General features: G+C 43.7%; 1 protein-coding gene across 1 annotated transcript in view; it reads right to left on the bottom strand.

Annotated features, from left to right (window-relative positions):
- Positions 1-24,844, bottom strand: part of LOXHD1 (lipoxygenase homology domains 1) — a 485,723-nt gene that overhangs the window by 205,301 nt on the left and 255,578 nt on the right. The window contains exons 28-30 of the mRNA XM_033935008.1: positions 9,903-10,007; positions 8,487-8,615; positions 6,988-7,152 (exon numbers count right to left, since the gene is read on the bottom strand). Coding sequence (XP_033790899.1) covers positions 6,988-7,152; positions 8,487-8,615; positions 9,903-10,007 — 399 coding nt within the window. The remainder of the gene's footprint in view (positions 1-6,987; positions 7,153-8,486; positions 8,616-9,902; positions 10,008-24,844) is intronic.

Genomic DNA, 24,844 nt, shown 5'->3' with positions numbered 1-24,844 from the left:
TAAGTTCACTTTCTGTACAACCTGAATGCAATCTCCTATTGCATTTTTTTCAAAAATGAATCAACTTATACATTATCATTGAAAGCATTTCAAATAGTTGCCTTCTTGAGTTGGACTTGCCCTCACTACATTTCTAGCTATGATTGGATGTAAAACTCTTTTTCTAAGAGAGGATTATTTTCCCCTCTTCAGAGTTACAAGTCTCTGAGCTTTGAGATAGTGGCGCTTGTCCTTCTCAATTGTTGGCTTTACTGAGTGAGTCAGTCTTTTTTTGCTATCCAACGTTTTTTCTGACTCTGGCTGATACATTGTCCCTGCTGTTGTGGAAACATATCTTTTTAATTTGGCATTTGGATCCACCACATCATGAATCTCATAGCTAAGGTTTAGAATTGTTCTATCTAACTCGCGTTTCCCTTATGTGTTTTAGGGAATAGGTGGTGCAGTGGTTAGAGCTATAGCCTCAGCACCATGAGATTGTGGGTTTGAATCCTGCATTGCTCCTTGTGACCCTGAGCAAGTCACTTAATCCCCATGGCCCCAGGCACATTAATTAGAGTGGGAGCCCGCTGGGACAGTTAGGGAAAATGTTTGTGTAGCTGAATAATTTGTAATCTGCATAGAATTGGATATACAGAATTTAAATTTCCCTTCCCATCTTTTTCCTTCGAATAAAAAAAAACTTCTAACCCTTTTGTGTTTTGTTGGTCATGTTATGTCTTTTGTGTATGTACTTGGGTTTTTTTTTATTATTATTTTTCTATTTTTAGAAATTATTTCCACCCCCTTGATTTATTGTAAGCCGCGTAGCCTAAACTCCTGTTTGTATTTTGTGGTATATCAAATAAATTGAACTTAAAAACACCAAAACTGCTAATTCAAATGTGCTTGGATCCATGAAGATTAGTAAATTGTATTGCTAAAGAAGCATCTCTATATCCCCATCACATTTATTCGCTTTCTGTTCTAACATCCTAGACTTCCGTAAGCTAATTAATACATACTCTCTTTTCTCACCTTACTAAACTAAACTAAACCTTAAGTTTGTATACCGCATCATCTCCACAGAAGTAGAGCTCGGCACGGTTTACAGGAATTGATATAGAAAGGAACTCCAAAGAGAAGTAGAAGAACTTGGTACAGAGAAGTTTAGAGAGACTTAGTTTATCGAAGAGGGAGAGGTCGTTACATTTTAGAGAAAAGCCATGTTTTTAAATGTTTTCGGAAGAGTTGGAGGGAGGTCAGACTCCGAAGCGGGATAGTAAAGCTCTGTCTGAATGACTGGATTTATAAGCAGTTATAGTAGAATGGACGGCAGGATTTCGTTTTAGGGAAACACTGACAAATACAAACAACTGAGGAAAACCACAGGATGCAATTGTGCAGCTGGGCAAATGCGATTGCGTGAGTCTTGTGCACAAGTGGCACCTTATGTGTCATTTACGCATGCAAGTGTGCTACACACTATTCTGTAAGGTAGAACATTTTGGGGTCCTTTTACTAAGGTGCGCTAACCGATTTAGCACGCACAAGCTGATGTAGTGCATGCTAAATGTTAAGGCACCTATAGAATATAATGGGCACCATCTTGCAGTTCCCATGTACTGTATAATCAGCCACCCCTTATCTCCTCAGAAAGAATCAGGGCAGAAATTATCAAGATGCATTAAAAGGTGAACTTTTACCATCCTGTGATTGATTGATTGATTCGATTTTCAGAATGGTTTACGCGAATTTATTCAGGGACTCAAGCATTTTCCCCTCTCTGACCTGGTGGGCTCGCAATCTACACCCGGGGGCAATGGGGGTTTAAGTGGCTTGCCCAGGGTCATAAGGAGCAGTGTGGGTTTGAGCCCACAGCCTCGGGATGCTGAGGCTGTAGCTTTAACCACTACCCCACACTCTGCCCATGGAAGTCACCAACTTGTGGTATCTAGTAGAAAACGGGGTCAGGTCAAAAGCGCGCCGTGACAAAGGCGCGAGCAGACAACTGAGCGCAGCGCGGAAGTGCGCGCTGAAGAAAAAGACTGCTTTTAGGGGCTACGATGGAGGGTGTGGGGGGGAACCCCCCCATTTTACTTAATACAGATCGCGCCGCGTTGTGGGGGGTTTGGGGGGTTGTAACCCTCCACATTTTACTGAAAACTTAACTTTTTCCCTGTTTTTAGGGAAAAAGTTACGTTTTCACTAAAATGTGGGGGGTTACAACCCCCCAAACCCCCCACAACGCCGCCGCGATATGTATTAAGTAAAGGGGGGGGCTCCCCAACAAAAACCCACCGTCGCAGCCCCTAAAAACAGTCTTTTTCTTCGGCGCGCGCCTCCATCTTGAGCTCAGTTGTCGGCGCGCACCTTTGTCTTCCGCATTACTGTCTATGAACCGTAGAAAACACACGGTGACAGAATTCATCACCGTCCTCCTCCCCTTGTGTCATTCTTTAGTGTCTACCTCAACCTCAATCCTTCTACCTCCTATATTCCATACCCCAAGCACCTAGGGTAAAGGGATAATCTGGTTAAAGGCAAAATGAGCTTTGGACTCGAGCCTCTTGAATTTGAGAAAACCAAGTTTCCAATCAAATCTTAATTCTACTCTACCACCCTACTTTTGAGCATTAAAGAGATGTGGACTTCCCAGGAGGGTCCTAGACTGGTCTGCTAGGATTCAAAAGAAGGAAATTAAGTGCCTTCATCCTTTTCATCCTGCCAGGCTAATCCAGATATGTGAGAAGCATGTAATACATCCTTAATTTGTGTGGGAGAAGGCCAAGGTTGCTTTCAGAACTTCTGCTCACAAAGTAGCATCTCCTTTGGCCTGAAGGTCCAGGCACTGGAGCAATTTCCAATGCAAGTTCTTTCTTTGTAGCTCATGCAGTATAGGCTGCTTATTTTACCTCACTGGAAATCCTTTGTGAAGGAAAACCATGGACTTACATTGTATATTCCAAAACAGATAGTAACATAACATAGTAGATGACGGCAGATAAAGACCTGAATGGTCCATCCAGTCTGCCCAACCTGATTCAATTTAAATTTTTTTTTTTTTTTTCTTCTTAGCTATTTCTGGGCAAGAATCCAAAGCTTTACCCGGTACTGTGCTTGGGTTCCAACTGCTGAAATCTCTGTTAAGACTTACTCCAGCCCATCTACACCCTCCCAGCCATTGAAGCCCTCCCCTGCCCATCCTCCACCAAACGGCCATACACAGACACAGACCGTGCAAGTCTGCCTAGTAACTGGCCTAGTTCAATATTTAATATTATTTTCTGATTCTAAATCTTCTGTGTTAATACTTTTATTATTAGAATAAAGTTAGCAGCATTAGCATATCAGAAATAAATCAGTCTGGATGCACAATGGAGAGAAATCATGCCAGCATATTTCTGTAAATATGGCACGCTTCTCTGAATACTCTGCCCAATCATGGGGGGTTTATACAGAAAGTTTATTTGTCTTGCAAGACCTTTCCCTAGTTCAGTCCATGTACTGTCCCTGTTGGAGCAAATCTGCTGCCTATCTAACCCACCCCCAGACCACACCTCCATTCTTCCCTGGGGGGGGGGGGGGCAGGATAGGAATGTCTTCTTGAACTTTGTTCTTCTGGCATTTTATATTCTTCACACGGGTACATTTAATTCATCAGCTAGCCCCCAACTTTGGGGCCTGGCATAGCTTGGCATTTCTTATCAGTTCTTAGGTTTCCGGAGCCAGTGTGCCCATATATGGAGTGTCCTGCTGACTTGCTCGTTTCCTTCCAGCATTTTTAAATTGCTCATTGTCTTTTCAGCACCGTTTTGTGTCCTTGAGAAACTGCCTTCACAGCAGGGAATCTACACATTCACATGCCCACACATTAGCATCGGAACTAAAACCAGTCAGTACAAGCCCGTGACTTTTTTTGTAGATTGCAGGAAAAGGTCTCCCATAATGTGAAAATAGTCTCCTGTCATCTCACTCAGTTGAAGCATAAAAAAAAAAATAGCAGTTATGTCTCCAAAGAAAATGGCTCTTGAGAGAGATAAATTGCTTCCTCTTTGATCTTGGTTTATATGGACAAAAACCTAAAAGTACAACCGGATGCTGTGCATCCAGACTTTTTAATGATTAATAAGAAATAATACAAAAAAAAATAAATAAGCAGGGACACTCTGCAAGGGAAAATGAAGAAGCAAAACAAGACAAAAACCCACCAAAAAGGTTCTGTATATTATCTTATAGTAAAAGAATCCAATCAGTGGCGTAGAGAGGGCGAGAGGCACCCGGGGCGCCACTGAATCCAATGATAATATTTCCAGTCAAACACTGAGCTCTGACACATCATCCTTTTGAAAAGGTGCCTCAGACTTTCTGATCATTCTAGACAGCTGCAGTGGGAGCAGAACTTTGATCGGTGCACTTCTAGGAATGTGTTCTTTGGTATTTTTTTTTAATATGTCAGACAGAACATTTCGAGCTGAATGGAAGAACAGTAGCGTAATGAGGTCACTGTGACTAGCAGCGCTCCTTTGGGGTGTCAACATGCTCTTCCAACTCCCCCTCTCTCATACCTGGCCCACTGAAAGCTAAACAGTGTGGTCGTATCTGCAGGCGCAGTTTTAATTGGCACAGCGAATATTTCATCCTGTTAAACCGCAGCGTAAATGGCCATAAGTTTGTCAGACAGCATTGCTTCCCTCTGGCAGGCTGAATTACCATGTTAACAGGAGGGAAATTAACATATTCTAGCAAAAAAGGTCTGCTGCCTTAAGAAGGCAGAGAGCTGAACAGATGAGTACTAATTTCTAATTTCCACTCATTCTGTCTACACAGCGACTCTCTCTCTTTCTTTCTTTGTTCACATTTTATTGTACAGGCTGGAAAAAAAAATTCCAATCTTTTTTATTTAAGAACATAAGAAGTTGCCTCCGCTGAGGCAGACCAGAGGTCCGTCTCGCCCAGCGGTCCGCTCCCACGGCGGCCCATCAGGCCTATTGCCTGAACAGTGGTCCCAGACTAATTTTGTAACTTACCTCTAATCCTATCCCTAAACCTACCTCCACTCCTATCTGTACCCCTCAATCTCTTTGTCTTCCAGGTACCTATCCAAACCTTCTTTGAAGCCCTGTAGCGTGCTCCTGCTTATCACATCTTCCAGTAGCGCGTTCCATGTATTTCATCCAGAGTAGATTATGAAATGTGCAGTCTCTCCAGTGGGTGGCCATGGAGGCTCATAAAGTGTTCACCTCCAAATTCAGAAGGGTTTACACTTCCGTTTTTGATGTGAGACCGTGCCTTTTAAATAACTGAATAGAACAGCGGCTCACAAACCTCTGCTGGGGGGGGGACCTCCAAGCCGGTTGGGTTTTCTGGATATTTGTGATGAATATTCTTGCACTGCATGCAAATTTCTCTCGTATATTCATTGCAGACATTAAAAAAAAACCAACCAACTGGCTGGGGTCTCCCCACAATAGAGTTGAACCAGTACAGTAGCACATGGAACTACTGTATTTCCCCATATATAGGCTGCCCCCATGTATAGGCTGCAGCAAACAGCAACCTATGTTTTAAAACTGGTAGATAAGCTGCCCCATTGTATTAGCTGCTGGACGGTTGCTGGCCGCCTCCTCGAATCTCCAGTGGTGTAGGGCAGTTGCGATCACTATACAGGTCCTGGACCTGTTGGGCCGCCGTGTGAGCGGACTGCTGGGCATGGTGGACCTCTGGTCTGACCCAGCAGAGGCACTGCTTATGTTCTTATGTGGATGTGGGGGCCAGGCTGGATGTCCTGCGCCGCTGGCCGCAAGATTCGAGGAGGCAGCCGTCAGCCGTCCAGCGAGGGACGTATTTAAGGGGGATTTTAAAAAGGTACGATGGGGGGGAGGGAGATGATTTAAAAAGGTACCAGGGGGATGATTTTAAAGGTTTAGGTAGGCCACCCCATTTAAGTAAGCTGTGCCCCATAGGCAGGTTTGTAAAACCCATGTATAGGTCGTTGCCCTATATATGGGGGAAATACAGTATACAGTATAGAATAGTCCTTACGTGGAAATATAGGAACAAAGCAGAAAAAAATTTTTGAACCTTCATGGGGTGGATGTTTCCATTTTGTTGGCCTACATTGTAAGCGTCTCTTCCTCTACTAGGGAGACGCGTAGGGCCGCCTAGGTTCACCTAAGGCCCGCCTAAGGCCCTTAGGCGAGCTTGGGTGTCTTGCGGGCCTCGCCTTCAATATAGAAAGCCTACCTGGGGAGCATTTTTTTTTTTTTAAACGTGCATCCCGATTGGCTGATTAGACAGCTGTAGGACGCCTACAGCTGCCTAAAATCGGGACGCACTATGTAGAATCAGGGCCTTAGTGCACATGCTAAATCGCTTAGCGCGCCTTAGTAAAAGGACACCTTTTTATTTCTTTCTTTTACAAAAACTTAGATTCTGTTTATACCTAAGCAGATGACAAAAAAAACCCATAATCATAAGATAAAAACACCCATAAGATCATAAGATAAAACCCCAATCATAAGATAAAAACCCCATAATCATAAAATAAAAACACAAAAAAACAGTATAAAACACAGTAAAACAAAACGATAAACAGATAACACTTCCATTAATCACTTCATTCCTTCAGTCACTGCTTCTTAACCACTTAAAAAGCTTCTATAAAAAGAGATGTTTTAAATAAGTTTTTCGCAATCCCCACCCCTGCTACTCTGGGAGGCCTCAGAGCGAAGGTATGTCAGTCTCATGGTGAAAGAGTCGGTGGGGAATGAGAGGAGGGATAGAAAGATGCTGCACAAGGGGATGGGTGAGAGGGGAGGAAAGATGCTGCACATGGAAGAAATGGGGTGAAGAGAAAGGGAGAGATGATTGTTGAACATGAAAAAAATAAGACATCCCCCCGAAAATAAGCCCATATGCATTTTTTGGACCAAAATTAATATGACACTGTCTTATTTTCGGGGAAATACGGTAGTAATCTCAGCTTGATTTCCAGTGTATACATACATGGAACATATTCTTTCATCTGCAGCTGTGAAGGAAAGAGGTGTCTCTCAATGGCACCGTCATCTTCAGATTTGTCCAACCAGCGGCCACACGGGAATCGTATGCATTTGCCAAGCGATGGAGCATCTATCTCCACCCAGTCCAGAAACCAGCCGGCAGAACCACCTGCAGGAAGACAGCCAAGCAAATAGTAGTAACACCATGGCATGTCTCCACTTTAACATTTCAAATGAGCATGAAAAAGTCTGAGTCACAGTTATAATATGCAGCCCTGCAGGCAAGACACAAAAAATCATAGCAAAAAGCGATAATAAATTTGAAAAGAATATTCATTCTCGTGTTAAATAGAAATCCTTCTGTAACAGACTGAGTATAACATTTCACAATTCCACCCATTGCTGTTTATTCACTGGTATTCTGATTATTATCCCTCCTGCCTGCAGACCTCCCTGAACCCATGATCTGCTCCAGTCACCAATACTCCCGAACCACCATCCTGAACCACCTCGAACTTTTGACCCCCAACTGCTGATACTCACAAACCTCCTCCCCAACACCCCCAACCCCCTGGCCTTCCCCTCCCCAGTGCATCCTGGGATACACTGGGGAGTGCCCGAAGGCCCTGATTGGCCCAGGGAGGGGTCATGGGTTCAGGAAGGTGGGGCTGTCGGGGTGGGAGGTTCAGGGGTATTGGCAGTTGGGGGCGGGTCATGGGTTCAGGGAGCCTGCATATGGAAGGGAGTGGGTATCCCTCCTTCCTATCACAGTTGGGTGCTTTTGGGGTTTCCGGCAGGAGGGCATGGGCATCCCTCCTGCTACAGAATTTCAAAGGGGGGTTCGGGGGTTCTGACAGGAGGAAGTGGGCATGGGTATTCCCCCGATCATCTGAGCTAGCAGGACTCCCTGAAGCCACGGCTTCGGGGAGCACTGCTGGCTCAGCTGATCGGAGATAACTTCCCCTGCCACAATCAGCTTATAGCTGCTGCGGCCTGACTTTAGAGTCCCATGGCGGCATAGATAGGCAGCTGATATTTGGCCAGGGTTTTCTGGATCTACATTTCAGCTGCCTATCTTGGCTGAATTTAGGCGCGATTCTGTAATCGGCGCTGTTGAGCGACTTACACACGATTGGCGGCTGCTTTTAAAGGTGGCCACTGACACAGGCGCTGGTTAAGGGAACTGGCCCAAAATGTCACTTATTTCACTATTTCAAGGGTGATTCAACAATCATAACTTCCCAAATTCCCGAAGTGCTGCGTCAAGATCATGCATGCCAGTATTTGGTAATTTATGCGCAATCTTGGCATCTAAATGTTGGCGCTCTCTTTATAGAATTTTTTTTCATGTTGATCGAATGCATTGACGTCATAATATTTAGATTTTGTATATGACATCTTCAGATATTTACTTTTATGATGTACTACCGTACCAAGTAATGGAGACGAACGAGGAAAGTAAGACAACAAAAGATCAATAAAGTAGATATTGTTCTCACTTACCTTGATTGTCATGTCCAATCATTATTTTCTTCAGCTCCCCAATATCCACAGCCTCAACTGTAAATACATCTGTCTTCCCTCGTTCAAATTTGTTCTTGTTGGTCTTGGACGCCTTTAGGTTGATTAACCCTGTTAAGCATATGATTTCAAACGGAATGTAGAGCAGAACTCAAGCATCGCCGGTCTCGAGAAAGAACTGTTGGGCTACGGTCATTATTTCTCATATGAAATATCTACACTCTTCCTGTTCTGTTTCAAATATCTCCCACCTTCCACTATAGGGTTGCCATCTGGATCCAGATTCACCCAGTAGGGTTGATCCAATCCTGAGTTTGTCATTGTAGGTATAGATTTGTTCTGAGTATCGACTGGTAAAAAAAATTTTTCCACCATTGTAGGTATTGTCATATTTTGGTTCACTAGCATAGTAGATACCACAAGCAGTTTAATGCACTGATCATAATCAACCTCCTGCTTTCTATACTAAAGTGCTTCAAGAAGAGTGAGATCAAGACAGTAAAATATGAACTGTATTTGGATGCTGTGCTTTCCTATATTATAGAGAAAATATTCACTTCTTGTGGTCTTTTATGTCATGAATCTTTAAAGTTCACTCTCTTCCACAGCAGTAAGGCCCTGATTCTATAAAAGATGCCTACAGTTGGGTACCTAGATTGGCGTACCTAGATAATCTAGACGGCTAACTTAATTTTTTTTAAAAAAAATTGGTGCCGATAATTGAAAGCGCAATTAAAAAACAATTTAAAAAATTAATTTGCCCTTAGGTGCCTAACTTGGTAGGTATATACCAGCACCTACATGAAAGGTAGGCATAGTTAGGGGTGGAGATTGACTTAAGGAATCGGTAGTGTACAAGCCAAAGCCCAATGTTTAGTCATCAATCCACGCTAATTGTTGCGCAAGCTGTACTTCGGTCTCTCCTCCCCATTTCCTCACTCTTATGTCGATATTTGCAACCCGGATATCCATTTAACTCCCAAGTCTGTAACTCCTCCAGTAAGTACCAGTCTATATTCATTAAATTGTCTATTCTCTAGTTGATAACCCCTCCTATATGTTCTGTCCCCCCCCCCCAGTATGTTAATTTCATCTCCCCTCCTTGATGATGCTATGTAATGCCCAGGTATGTTTGATGCTATGTATGTTAACTTGTAACCCATTCTGAGCTTTCTGGGAGGAAGGGATATAAACCTTTTACTAAGGTGCATTAGTGCATCTTAGCACGCGCTAGAAATTAGTGTGCGCTAAATGCTAACGCACCCATAGGATATAACGGACCCCTAAATAAAATAAAGACCTAGCGGTGGATTGACAACCGTGCTGAACAGCACCTAGGCGTTAGATACCATTTATAGAATCAGGACCTCAAGGCCTCAAGACACAGTTCTCTCTTACCTGTGTCGTCTTTTTCTCCATACAGAATAAGAAACACATTGGCGTCTGTACCGGAATTCTTCTTATCCCCCGTTTTCACCCTCACGGTGTATGTTGTTGATTTAGCTGTGAAGAGACAGCCCTTTGTTAGCACAGGGAAGCTATACATTTCCTTCTCTTTCTCCTTCCTCACTATTTCTATTCTAAGTACTTACTTAGCAAAGTATGGTTCTTCCCTTACCTTCTGGGACTGTGGTAGCAGCCTGGTGACTCCTGATAGAGAAAAATGAACCAAAAGAGGCATTGGAGATGTCAAATTCAACCTGTGGTGACAAAATGCTTTATTGACAATTCGTATCAAAGTTCAATAATGAGTCCATTGAATGCTACAACTATCAAAGCCCCGACAAGGAAGCGCTTCTTTTCCCCAAGCAGAGACGGCAACGCGTTTACATGCACTATTCGCAGCATATTACAAGTACCCTATCGTCCTCCGAGGACGGAGTCGCCATAACTTGGATCCATGCCGGGACTTTGATAGTTGTAGCATTCAATGGACTCATTATTGAACTTTGATACGAATTGTCAATTAAGCGTTTTGTCACCCCAGGTTGAATTTGACATCTCCGGTGCCTCTTTTGGTTCGTTTTGCTTTACTTCGAGGCTTACGCCTTCTTTCCTTTTCCCAACTCCTGATAGAAAACACGAAAAGAAAGAGAACAAGAACAGAAGGAAAGAAAAGAAAATGAAGATAAGGAGATAAAGTGAAGCAGTCATTTGTGGGAGTTAATGTTATAATAGGAGTCCATAGCTTATTTCCAAAAATACACCTAGCTATCTCATATTCCAAAACAGATATAATTCTCAATTTGCTTTTGAAATACCCATAAGTACAAAATGCAGCAATCCGCCTCCTACACAACCTCAACTACCATGACCCTATCTCCCCAGCCCTCCGCGCAGAGCATTGGCTCCTGATCAACCAACGCTGTGCTTTCAAGGTCTGTTGATAGCACATAAAAGAATCTATGCCACCACCCCAGCATACATAGGATCCAAGCTAACCCTGTACACCCCCACCGGTCTCCTCTGCTCTGAAATGGAGATATGACTATATATCCCCCGAGGAAGGTCTCTACTGTCAGAAACCGCCCGCAAACGCTCCTACAGCCACTACATCCCTCATCTATGGAACCAACTCCCCCACAAATCAGACTACAGAACTCTCTGATGACCTTCCGGAAAGCAGTAAAGACCCTCCTCTTCAACTGAATTTCTAACTGCAAACTATCCCTTGACCCCCCTTATATTCCCCCTCCTTTCTGCACTCTCCTGTACATAAGTTGCTGTGCTAATGATCTTTCCGTTAAAAGAAGGTACAACACTTCTGGCTCCATTGAAATTTGAATCTACTCCCATTAAAACTGTTTCAACTTTTAAAACTTTTAGGCGTTACTCTAGACAGCAAATTTTCATATCATTCCCATATCAGCACAGTCATCCAGAAATGTTTTTATAGATTAAGAATGATTCGTTCCCTTTCTAATTTACTGGAAGCTGCCGCATTGAAAACTTTAATTCATTCATTGGTTATTTCGTGTTTAGATTACTGTAATGCCCTCTATAAGGGAATCACAAAAAAGGAGATCAGGCGATTACAGATCATTCAAAATACCGCTATTAAAATCATTAGCGGGGCAAAGAAATATGATCATGTCACCCCACTTTTAGTTGATGCTCATTGGCTGCCAATCGAATACAGAATCAATTATAAAATTATATTTTTAACATTTACCACTAAAATGAATAACCAACCTGATTTCATTAACAGTCTTTTAATCCCGTATGTAACAACTAAATCCCTACGTTCCACTTCTCAAAATCTTTTAGTTATACCATCATTAAAATCAATAAATACTTTACGTACCAACAACTTTGCTGTCACTGCCCCTTCACTTTGGAATCTACTGCCTATAAATCTCCGCAATGAATTAGATATAAAACAATTTAAAATAGCATTAAAAACATTTCTATTCCGAGACGCCTTTTGTTAAATTGCCACTTTTCTTTCTTTTCCTTTTTTTACCTAACCTACTGTTTTAGCCTTATGACTTATCTATCCTATACTTATTGTAGTTCCTCCCCATCTGCCCTACTGTTGCAGTATGTTTTGAGTAAGTCATTTGTCTCCCCTGTTTTAATATATTTAATTTGTTTTTGTGTAATTTTATTATGTTAACCGCTTAAAAGTTGGATTAAGCGGTCAAACAAATTTTTAATAAACTTGAAACTGTACATAAGAACATAAGAACATAAGCAATGCCTCTGCTGGGTCAGACCTGAGGTCCATCATGCCCAGCAGTCCGCTCACGCGGCGGCCCAACAGGTCCAGGACCTGTGCAGAAATCCTCTATTTATACCCCTCTATCCTCTTTTCCAGCAGGAAACCGTCCAATCCTTTCTTAAATCCCAGTACCGTACTCTGCCCTATTACATTCTCTGGAAGCGCATTCCAGGTGTCCACCACACGTTGGGTAAAGAAGAACTTCCTAGCATTTGTTTTGAATCTGTCCCCTTTCAACTTTTCCAGATGCCCTCTTGTTCTTTTAACCATCCAAAATGTACTTAAGTTGCTGTATAGTCTTGTACTGTTTTCCATTGTGAATGTTGGCTTGTAACCCGTTCTGAGCTACTGGGAGGATGGGATAGAAATCGAAATAAATAAATAAATACCTGAATCTAGCTCACCTTGAACTACTACTGAAAAAGGCTAAAGCTAGATCCAATTTTCCCTCCACTACCACCCAAGAGGAACATGGAGGGTGAGGATGGAGAAAAGAGGGAGATCTGAGAAAAACTGGTAGCAAAATTAAAGAAAGAGAGGAAGGCAGGGAGAGAAAACCTAAGACTATTGCAAATTAGAAAGAGAAGAAAAAATATAAACTACCCCACTGGCCAAAATAAATTGGGTGTTGATGGTGCTAGCAACTCAGTAGATTCATTGATGAAGTTACAGGGAAATACTTTTAAAACCATTGGGAGGAAATATTTTTTCACTTAGAGATTAGTTAAGTTCTGGAATGAACTGCCTGAGAATGTGGTAACAGTGGTTTACGTAGCTGGTTTTAAAAAAAGGTTTGGACAAGTTCCTGGAGGAAAAGTCCATAGTCTGCTGTTGAGACAGACACGGGGGGAAGCCACTGCTTGCACTGAGAGGGTAATATTTGAAGGCTTCTCTTTTCTGTTGGGTGTTATTATTAAGGGGTCCCAAACCCACCCAACCCCCATCTCCTGGAGATAGGAAAGAGGAGCAGAGATTAACGGCCTCTTTTACAAAGCCGTGCAGCAACAGCCCCGAAGCCCTTTAAATCTCTATGGGCTTCGGGGCCGTTAGCGCGGCTTTGTAAAAGAGGCCATAAATAAAATAAATGAACAAATGAAAATAGCATTATCAGACATTAGGAAGTGCAACTCTCTACAATAATTCTCTTGAAAATTCTTATTCATATGAGAATAAACTTTGCATTAGAAATTACCATTCCATTTTATTCTAGCTCCAGCTGAAAGTATTAAGTACATGACACAATTGTCAAACTTTCCCATAGCACAGAATTAAATCTTTCTTTGTGCAGTTTATTTTAAGTAAGTGCCAACAAATAACTTCACTCTCTTTACATTCAGGTTCACTGCTAACAAAATTATCAACATTTTCTTGAATCCAACTGGCTTCGAGTTTATTATTAATAGTGCAACAAAACTGGAAAAGAAGAACTAATAAAGTCAACTTCACTTAAATATATAAACTTTCAACCTGAGAGGTGCTCAGAACCTTGAAAAACAAGGTGGAATAAATGCTAATGGGGACAAGCCCCTATAGACATTTCAGTGTTCTATCATTGCATCCTCTCCCGTGTTAGAAAGAATATAGTGAACCAATTTTTCCAAAAATTTAGTTAATGTCCCAAAACAATCATGTGAACAAAATAATAACTTCAGTGTTTTTTCAAAAATGTGAACTTAGCTTGCATGGGTGCTTTAGGAAGCTGTCTCACTCCAGCGGGCTCTAACGCGTTTCGCCACAAGGCTTCTTCAGAGAGCCGCCAAACAAGCTGGAACTGAGTGAAAACTTCTTCCTTCTTTGTCACCCGTGATTACATCACTTCCTGCAAGCTAAGTTCACATTTTTGAAAAAACGCTGAAGTTATTATTTTGTTCACATGATTGTTTTGGGACATTAACTAAATTTTTGGAAAAATTGGTTCACTATATTCTTTCTAACACGGGAGAGGATGCAATGATAGAACACTGAAATGTCTATAGGGGCTTGTCCCCATTAGCATTTATTCCACCTTGTTTTTCAAGGTTCTGAGCACCTCTCAGGTTGAAAGTTTATATATTTAAGTGAAGTTGACTTTATTAGTTCTTCTTTTCCAGTTTTGTTGTATGATTCTGCTCTTTTGGGAGACACAGTTTTAAGTTTGACCCAGTAGTTTTCATTGGGTATTATTAATAGTGAACATAATTTTCTTTGCATTTTTCCTCCGCTTTACTTTGTTGCAGACTGGTTCCTGGAATAATGTAGGTAGATGTGATCAGATAAGTGTAGCTCAATACTATTCATTTCTCTATCAATATTCTCAGTTGCTGGACCCAGATTGCATGTTTCAAACTTTCTTTCCTTTCCATAGAACTGTGGTGGTTCTCAGGGAAGCAAGGAGGAGGTTGGAAACTATGAGCCAGTTAGTCTGACTTCTGCAGCAGGTAATGCAGTTTCTGGGATCCAGTTGATTGCAGGATCTGAGACTAGAGAATGACACGGGGACAAATTTGTCCCCATCCCCTCAGGAACTCAATTTCCCCATTCCGTCCCCGTGAATTTTGTCACTGTTCCTGCCCCATTCCTGTAAGCTCTGCCTTAACCGCACAAGCTTCGAACACATGATTTTAAAGTGTTTGAGGCTTGTGCAGATGAGGACAGAGCTTGCAGGGATGGGGAGGGGACAGGAAAAGACCTTGTGGGGAACGGGATGGGAAAATGAGTTTCCGTAGGGACGGGGAAAAATTTGTCCCCATGTCATTCTCTACTTGGGAGAAGAGTATAGAAAATTGAATAAATAAATAGTGTGAAAAGTTTCAGCCTTGATAACCAGACCAGAGCAGGTATTGTGACATCATAAGGTCTCATTCCACCAATGCCTAAGAGCCAGCCTCCTCAGTGATGTCACAATGGCTTGATTGTCCTTTACTTGGCTCACTTTTACTAGAAGCCTCAAACACTTATGATTTTAAAGTGTTTGAGGCTTGTGCAGATGAGGACAGATGGGGATGGCACAGGAAATGGATGAGGCTTGCAGGGATGGGACGGGGCAGGCACAGGAAAATAACTCTCTTGGACGGGAAAATGAATTCCTGCGAGGACGGGGAAAAATTTGTCTCCATTTCATTCTCTATCTGAGACATCCATGACGTTCATTTTCCAAAAGAGTAAATGTCTCAAACGGGGCAGATAGAAACAGATGGATGTTTTCCTCGCAAAAAAAAACTAATCTTGTGATTTTTGAAATTCAGAATTGGGACGTTTTCCATCGCGGGTGGTCTATATTGCAAAGGGACTTGCTCGAGGTCTGTTTGGGTTGGGGCTCGGGTGGACTTTAGATCTGGACATTTTTCGGCAATAACGGAACAGAAAAAGGTCCAGGGCAATAAACAAGTATGTTCTTATCTAAACCTGTTTCAGTCTAACTGACCAAGACGACCACTGAAAGGATTAAGGAATGACTGCCCTTAATACCTGTGGTCACTGACCTCTCCCTCCTACTCCCAAAGATGTAATAGCAACATACAGAAGACACCAGGCTCTAAGACGATTCTAGATAATATGGCCATTCCTAAGAAAGCAGCAAGCAAGTGGATGGAGTAGTACAAATATGTAAGCCCTCCTGGAACATAGGAATACTTTCTATACCTAAATATATAAGTGACCTGCAAGCCTGAAGGCTATTGTAGTGGTGGACCTATAGATAGAAGTGTGCGGCGCAGTGGTTGGAGCTACAGCCTCAGCATCCTGGGGCTGTGGGTTCAAACCCCATGCTGCTCCTTGTGACCCTGGGCAAGTCACTCAGTCCTCCATAGCCCCAGGTACGTTAGATAGATTGTGAGCCCACCGGGACAGAGAGGGAAAAATGCTTGAGTACCTGATTGTAAAAACCGCTTAGATAACCTTGATAGGCGGTATATAAAATCCTAATAAACTTGAAACAATAGTTTTTCTCTATGGCCTACTATACAGTATGAAGGGATTAAGGTAAGATTTGTACCTCGATCCCTTTATGTAAAGTCCTCTGCACTGACCACTAGGCTATTCTGTGTACTGTGGGAGGCCTGTGTGGCCAGTTCATTAGGAATGCTGCTAGACAAACCTCCCTATGGCTTGATTTTCTGTTATTTTCCCCTGGGACTTGTTTTTTTTTTTTTCTTCAAAAATTATTCTTAAAGGTTTTTGGCACAGGCATAAACTCAGGCTCCTCCCCAGACCCGGACCTGGTTGGTTGGGCGTCCTGTGGGGATATTCAGTAGCACTCTATAGTTTAGTGCCGTCGAATATCCCCACTTAAGAACATAAGAACATAAGAAGCGCCATCTCCGGATCAGACCTTCGGTCCATCAAGTCCGGCGATCCGCACACGCGGAGGCCCTGCTAGGTATACACCTGGCTTATTTTATAGGAGGGAAGCGATTTAAGCAGGCAGAACAGGCTCCCACCCGTTGAAAAAAAATTGCTTTGAATATTGGGCCCAAAAGTCCTGATTCTATAAGTGGTACCTAGCCAAATTCCACATGGAATTTTATTTTTTTAAATACCGTATTTGCCGGCGTATAAGACGACTTTTCAGTACCTTAAAATCCTCCCCAAAGTCGGGGGTCGTCTTATACGCCGGGTACTGTTTACATGCCCTTACTTTACATTAGAGAGCTGCACGGGGACGCCCCTAGGGTCGCGGGGATCCCGTGGGGACGCCCCCTAGGGTCGCGGGGATCCCATGGGGACGCCTCCGAGGGTCGCGGGGCTCCTGCGGGGCTGGATGCTCAGTCTTCTGGATGTACGCGGCTCTTCTTCTCCCTACCTTCTCTGCTTGCAGCACAGAGCCGAACGGAAGTCTTCCCGACGTCAGCACTGACGTCGGAGGGGAGGGAGGGCTTAAACAAAGCTTAAACAAAGCCCTCCCTCCCTCCGACGTCAGCGCTGACGTCGGGAAGACTTCCGTTCGGCTCTGTGCTGCAGGCAGGGCAGATAAGGAGAAGGAGAGTAGCCTCGCGGTACCAAGAGAGAGGGGCGGCCGCCCCGCCCCGGTTGCAGCACAGCCGGCCAGGTTCCCTTACTTTTGTGGCACTTCCCCGACCGACCGATAACAGCCCGGGTCCGACAATCCTCCCTGCCCTGTTGCCACGAATCTAAATTACCTTCTTACAGCAGCTGTAAGAAGGTAATTTAGATTCGCGGTTAAGGGCAGGGAGGTTTGTCGGACCGGGGCTGTTGTCGGTCGGTCGGGGAAGTGCCACAAAAGTAAGGGGACCTGGCCGGCTGTGCTGCACCCGGGGCGGTAGAGAAGGTGTGCGGAAGAAGGGGTAGTCTTATACGGCGAGTATATAACAAAACTCTATATTTTAACTAAAAGTTGGGGGGTCGTCTTATACGCCCAGTCGTCTTATACGCCGGCAAATACGGTAGCTTAATTAATTTATTTAATTTTCTATTCCGCTCTCCCGAGGGAGCTCAGAATGGTTTACATGAATTTATTCAGGTTCTCAAGCATTTTTCTCTGTCTGTCCTGGCGGGCTCACAGTCCATCTAATGTACCTGGGGCAATGGGGGGTTTAAGTGACTTGCCCAGGGTCACAAGGAGCAGCAGGGATTTGAACCCTCAACCTCAGGGTGCTGAGGCTGTAGCTTTAACCACTGCTTCACTCTAAAAATCAAAATGTAGTAGAAGTGAGCCAAGTATAGGATAATCAAGTCATTGTGACATCACTGATGAGGTTGGCGCTTAGGTATTGGTGGAATTAGGCATTATGATGTCACAATACCAGCTGTGGTTATCAGAGGCTGAAGTTTTTCACACTATTTATGTATTCAATTTTTTTATACTGTTCTCCCAAGGGAGCTCAGAATGGTTTACATGAATTTATTCAGGTTCTCAAGCATTTTTCTCTGTCTGTCCTGGCGGGCTCACGGTCCATCTAATGTACCTGGGGCAATGGGGGGGTTTAAGTGACTTGCCCAGGGTCACAAGGAGCAGCAGGGATTTAAACCCTCAACCTCAGGGTGCTGAGGCTGTAGCTTTAACCACTGCTTCACTCTAAAAATCAAAATGTAGTAGAAGTGAGCCAAGTATAGGACAATCAAGTCATTGTGACATCACTGATGAGGTTGGCGCTTAGGTATTGGTGGAATGAGGCATTATGATGTCACAATACCAGCTGTGGTTATCAGAGGCTGAAGCTTTTCACACTATTTATGTATTCAATTTTTTTTATACTGTTCTCCCAAGGGAGCTCAGAATGGTTTACATGAATTTATTCAGGTACTCAAACAATTTTCCCTGTCTGTTTTGGTGGGCTCACAATCAATCTAATATGCCTGTGGCAATGTGGGGATTAAGTGACTTGCCCAGGGTCACAGGGAGCAGTGTGGGTTTAAACCCACAATCTCAGGGTGGCGAGGCTGTAGCTTTAACCACTGCACCACACATTCCCCTCCGCACCACTGTTAATAAAGTATAATTTAAAAAAAAAAAAAAATAGGAAAGGGACCTAGTTCATTGAAGCAGTGGGAACACAAAACATGGATTATGACTGAGTTCTTATGTGAGAGTGTCATCTGGATTTGGCAGCACTTAAAAAAGGCTATGGGAGAGTAAGGTAAAATAGTTTCCCATCTGTCAAATAGGTCATGGGATCTATTGCAACACTTCATCTGCAAACATGCTCATCAGTGGCATAGCGAGGGTGAGAGGCACCCATTGCAGTGGCAGCCTTCCCCTGCCCTCTTCTTCATCCCCTCCCTGCTCCTTCCCAGCCCCCCTTCCTGCCACACGCATGCACCCCTTCCCTGCCCCGTACCTCTTTTAACTTCTCCGGTGCGAGCGGCATCTCCAACTTGCAGCTCGCCTCGGGTCGGTTCTCCCTCTAATGTCACTTTATAGGCGCGGGCCCCGGAAGTGATGTCAAAGGGAGAGCTAACACTGGTGCGAGCAGCAGTTGGAGTTGCTGCTCGCTCCGGCGAAGAGATAGAGATACGGCGGGGGGAAGTGAAGGCGTGCGCACAGCGGAGGGAGGAGTGGGGGGGGGGGTCAGAAAGGAAGAGAGGTGCCAGTGCCCTCACAAAGACTGTGCCTGGGGCATACCACCCCCCACCCCCCTTACTACCCCACTGATGCTAATGAAGCACACTTCCCCCTCCGTATTCACGGTTTTTCATGTGCAGACTCCGCCCCCAAATTTACATCAAAGGAAGTTGCTGCTCAGAGAAAATCGATCCTCCCAGAGTTGTACAGAGAAAATCACAGCACTTTCTTCACAGGAACAGGTCAGGTTATTTGTGGTTTTGTATCTTTTTTCTGGCTTGTTATAGAAAACCCATGAATAACATACAGACAGTTATTCGCGGTTTTTCTGTATTTGCGGCCATGATGATCACCTATCTCGATGAATACGGAGGGGGAAGTGTAAACTCAAAACAGAATGTACACTAATAGACACTGAAAGGGGTCATGGAACCACTTCACTTAGAAGGAATGTCCTTTTCATGAAACATGTCTTCTACTTGTCGATAAGCACTGGAATATTGCCATAGTAAATGGTTGCTTCTTCTATGGAGTGCTTCCTTGATAATTCGAGTGCCTATTGCCAACAGGCACCATTGAGGACACCTACTATCATCGGGTCCTAAGCCTGGGAAATAAGAATGCGCTCACTCCTGTGGCCTGGCCACAGGTGCGTGGCTGTAGGATGTGGCAAGAGGGGAGTGCCCTGAGGGGCAGGTCATGCCCCATGTGAACCCCTCGGGAGCCAGTGGAGTTACTGGAGCAGCAAATACTTGAGATAAGTCTAACAAAAATATTTTCATCTGTATTTATTGTGTTGTGTTATGAGTCTCAACCCCGGTAACAACAGGATCTATGGATAGACATTTGACTTTACCTGGGACTCTAAAACATCTGGACAGATTTGATTCAATTTCAGGAGCTTCATTAAGCTCCCCAGATCGTACCCCTCCCCTCCCTCCTAATCTTCCTGGGGGCTTAGAGCCAAATTGCTCACAAGCAGCTTCTTTGGAAGCCTCTGACCCTCAACTGGCTTCGGAGATTGTATTTTCTAAGATGCCGCAAATTTTTGCTGAATCTGTTAGCCAGCTGGAGGGTTTGGAAGAAAACCCTAAGGAAGTTAAATTAAAAGATTTGTGGACTTTAAATACGAGGATGGAGGTAATGTTGAAAAAAAGTTACAAATCAGGTACAGATATTTCCCAAGAAAGTAGTAGTTGGGGAATGTAGATGCTAACATTGGGAATTATAGATAAACGTAAGCTTTTGATGGAAAAACAGACAAAATAATTTGCAGTCTTTTCTCGACAGCAACTAGTAAAGATTCTTTGAATATTCTTTATAAGTTGGAGATGATAGAAAATCAGGCAAGGGCAAAGAATTTACAACTCATTTGTTATCTCCTGAGATACTTGGGATAACAAATTCAGACACAATGATGTTTTCAAATTTTTACCCTTTCGGAGTTTGTTTAGGGGAAAACACCCTCCAGGGTTTCATGACAAAGTTGGATAAGTTCCTGCTAAATTGGAACGTACGCAGGTGAGGCTGGACTCATTTAGAGCACTGGTCTTTGATCTGAGGGCTGCCGCGTGAACGGACTGCTGGGCAGGATGGACCACTGGTTTGACCCAGCAGCGGCAATTCTTATGTTCTTAAAAGAAAAAATTTCCAGTAGAAGGAGGTTTGGATCAAATGAGTCCAGTGGATTTTGACTTGACAAAATTATTAGAAGATACCCATGACTTGATCCAAACCTGAGCTACATTAATAATTACTTTGATACAGTTCCTCATAGGAGGCTGTTGAACAAACTTGAAGGGCTGAAGTTAGGACCCAAAGGGGTGAACTGGATCAGAAACTGGCTGTCGGACAGATGCCAGAGGGTGGTGGTTAATGGAAGTCGCTCGAAGGAAGGAAAGGTGACTAGTGGAGTCCCTCAGGGTTCGGTGCTGTTCAATATGTTTGTGAGTGACATTGCTGAAGGGATAGAAGAAAAAGTGTGCCTTTTTGCAGATGATACTAAGATTTGTAACAGAGTAGAGGGAGTGGAAAATATGAAAAAGGATCTGCAAAAGTTAGAGGAATGGTCTAATGCCTGGCAACTAAAATTCAATGCAAAGAAATGCAGAGTAATGCATTTGGGGATTAATAATAGGAAGGAACCGTATTTGCTAGGAGGAGAGAAGCTGATATGCACGGACGGGGAAAGGGACCTTGGGGTGATAGTGTCCGAAGATCTAAAGGCGAAAAAACAGTGTGACAAGGCAGTGGCTGCTGCCAGAAGGATTCTGGGCTGTATAAAGAGAGGCGTAGTCAGTAGAAGGAAGAAGGTGTTGATGCCCCTGTACAGGTCATTGGTGAGGCCCCACTTGGAGTATTGTGTTCAGTTTTGGAGACCGTATCTGGCAAAGGATGTAAGAAGACTTGAGGTGGTCCAGAGGAGGGTGACGAAAATGATAGGAGGCTTGCGCCAGAAGACGTATAAGGAGAGAGTGGAAGCCCTGAATATGTATACCCTAGAGGAAAGGAGGAACAGGGGAGATATGATTCAGACGTTCAAATACTTGAAGGGTATTAACGTAGAACAAAATCTTTTCCAGAGAAAGGAAAATGGTAAAACCAGAGGACATAATTTGAAGTTGAGAGGTGGTAGATTCAGGGGCAATGTTAGGAAATTCTACTTTACGGAGAGGGTAGTGGATGCCTGGAATGCGCTCCCGAGAGAGGTGGTGGAGAGTAAAACGGTGACTGAGTTCAAAGAAGCATGGGATGAAAACAGAGGATTTAGAATCAGAAAATAATATTAAATATTAAACTAAGGCCAGTACTGGGCAGACTTGCACGGTCTGTGTCTGTATATGGCTGTTTGGTGGAGGATGGGCTGGGGAGGGCTTCAATGGCTGGGAGGGTTTAGTTGGGCTGGAGTAGGTTTTAATGGAGATTTCGGCAGTTGGAACCCAAGCACAGTACCGGGTAAAGCTTTGGATTCTTGCCCAGAAATAGCTATGAAGAAAAAATTAAAAAATTTAAATTGAATCAGGTTGGGCAGACTGGATGGACCATTCGGGTCTTTATCTGCCGTCATCTACTATGTTACTATGTTACTGTTACTTGTTTAAATGAGTCAGAAAAAGCTCTTATTTTGAAACTTTACTTTTGAAATAGAGAGATGAAATTCTGTGGAGACACAGTTTTGATGTTTCCCGATGTGGCGAAATCCACACAGCTTAGGAGGAAGGCCTTTTTGGCTTTATGCTGGAAATAGGTGCTTTTTTTTTTTTTTTTTTAAAGTTCCCCTGTAAGTGCCTGCTACATATCCAAGACAAAGATTATGGACTCCTTTTACAAAGGTGCAGTAGGGCCTTAACGCGAAGAATAGCGAGCGCTAAAATGCTGTGCGTGCTAGCCGCTACTGCTTCCTCTTGAGCAGGCGGTAGTTTTTTAGGTAGCGCGCGCTAATCTGGTGCGTGTGCTAAAAACGCTAGCGCACTTTTGTAAAAGGAGCCCTAAATTTATGTATATATTTTTTTTAAAACCTTGATATACTTCCCAGCCGTCCCAGATCAGGGTGTTTTACAAAATAAACTTGAAGAGAGAAAAGAACTCCATAAAAAAACAGAAAAGACCTAAAACAAACATTCTAAGAACCTTTTCGCTCTACATAATAAATAAATTCAACAGACAGAAATTTTTTTGGAGCATGAGTCAATCTCTGTACTATAAGGATGACAATTCGAATGGTTTCTGCAAAAAAAAAAAAAAAGGGGCCTTCAGCATGCACTTGAACTTTTTGTAGCTGACTTCGGCCCAAATTTCTTTTGGCAGGCTATTCCGTAGGTTGAGCCAACCCCCCAAATGTTGTTTTTTTCTCTTGTAACCTCCCAATGTGACGAGACATCATTCTTAATCCTGCAGAGACCTGTGACGCTTAGGGCTAGATTCACAAAGGGCACGGATCCGATCCGATCCGTGAGGGATCCAATCCGTGTCCAGGGGGCTGATTCACGAATCACCCTCATTCAAATGAGGGCAATTGGAATCACACCCCCATCCAACTGTCAGGATCACTCTCTAGCGATCCTGACGCATGCGCAGACCATCTGTAGATGGTCTGCGCATGCTTAAGGGCAGCGACCATTTTTTTTACTTTTTTAAAATTTACTTTTGTTTCTTTTTTTCTTCGTGAGCCCGTGGTTTTAACCCGCTTTAAACCCATGGGTTAAAACCACGGGCTCGTAGTGTGGGGAAGGGCAGGAGAGATTCAGGGCAGGCAGGAGAAGAATGGGAGATTCGGGGCAGGCAGGAGAAGAACAGGAGATTTGGGGCAGGCAGGAGAAGAATGGGAGATTTGGGGCAGGCAGGAGAAGAATGGGAGATTCAGGGCAGGCAGGAGAAGAATGGGAGATTCGGGGCAGGCAGGAGAAGAACAGGAGATTTGGGGCAGGCAGGAGAAGAATGGGAGATTTGGGGCAGGCAGGAGAAGAATGGGAGATTCGGGGCAGGCAGGAGAAGAACAGGAGATTTGGGGCAGGCAGGAGAAGAATGGGAGATTTGGGGCAGGCAGGAGAAGAATGGGAGATTCGGGGCAGGCAGGAGAAGAATGAGAGATTCGGGGCAGGCAGGAGAAGAACAGGAGATTTGGGGCAGGCAGGAGAAGAACGGGAGATTTGGGGCAGGCAGGAGAAGAACAGGAGATTTGGGGTAGGCAGGAGAAGAACAGGAGATTTGGGGCAGGCAGGAGAAGAACAGGATATTTGGGGCAGGCAGGAGAAGAATGGGAGATTCGGGGCAGGCAGGAGAAGAACAGGAGATTTGGGGCAGGCAGGAGAAGAATGGGAGATTTGGGGCAGGCAGGAGAGAGCAGGAGATCTGGGCTAAGAACAGAGAAGCAGGCGAGCAGGGCAGAGAGCAGGGCGGCTGAAGGCAGGGCAGTCGGAGAGGACCTCAGTGACTGGTCCTCAGCAGTCGCTTATTTTTGGATCGGCCAGCCCATTCAGTGTTGCTTTTTTATTTTAGTGAATTTCTTCCTGCCTGCATTTGAATGCCATTCCCCCTCATTTGCATGCGTGGATCGGAGGATTAGTGGGACAGAGGTTAGTGAATCGGGTTGGAGGGAAATCGGGTTGTAAAGGGGTCATTAAGTGGTTGGAAGTTGATCAGTGGGCTTAGTGAATCTAGCCCTTAGTTGGTGTATACAATGATGTCCATCTTCTAAGGTAAAGAGGCTTCAAGTTTCCAAGTTTATTTATAATTTCTATCCCGCCCTAGGAAGAACCTTCAGGGCAGCTGACAATCTAATACAGGATTTAATAACAGTACATAGTAAAATAAAATAATCCAACATAAAATGTAAAATTAAAGTTCAAGGGATAGAACAACAACAAAAAAAAATGATAGAAAAGATGGTGTTATGGTGGTGGGGGAAGTAACATTGGCCTTGTGCATTAAACAAAGCAGTTTAAAAATCTGCATTTAAATTCAATGGGCAGCCAAAGAAATTTTATTTTCAAAAAAAGTGGGGTTTACGTGATCATAAATCTGAGCATTCCCATGGAGCCTAATTCTTGCATTATGTAAAGTCTGTAATCTTTCAACAAAGGCCTGCAGCAAACCTAAGTAGACAACGTTTCCATAGTC

The sequence above is a fragment of the Geotrypetes seraphini genome, chromosome 1 (genome assembly GCF_902459505.1).
Source record: "Geotrypetes seraphini chromosome 1, aGeoSer1.1, whole genome shotgun sequence".
Lineage (NCBI taxonomy): Eukaryota > Metazoa > Chordata > Amphibia > Gymnophiona > Dermophiidae > Geotrypetes > Geotrypetes seraphini.
This window is presented reverse-complemented; position numbering and strand designations above follow the sequence as displayed.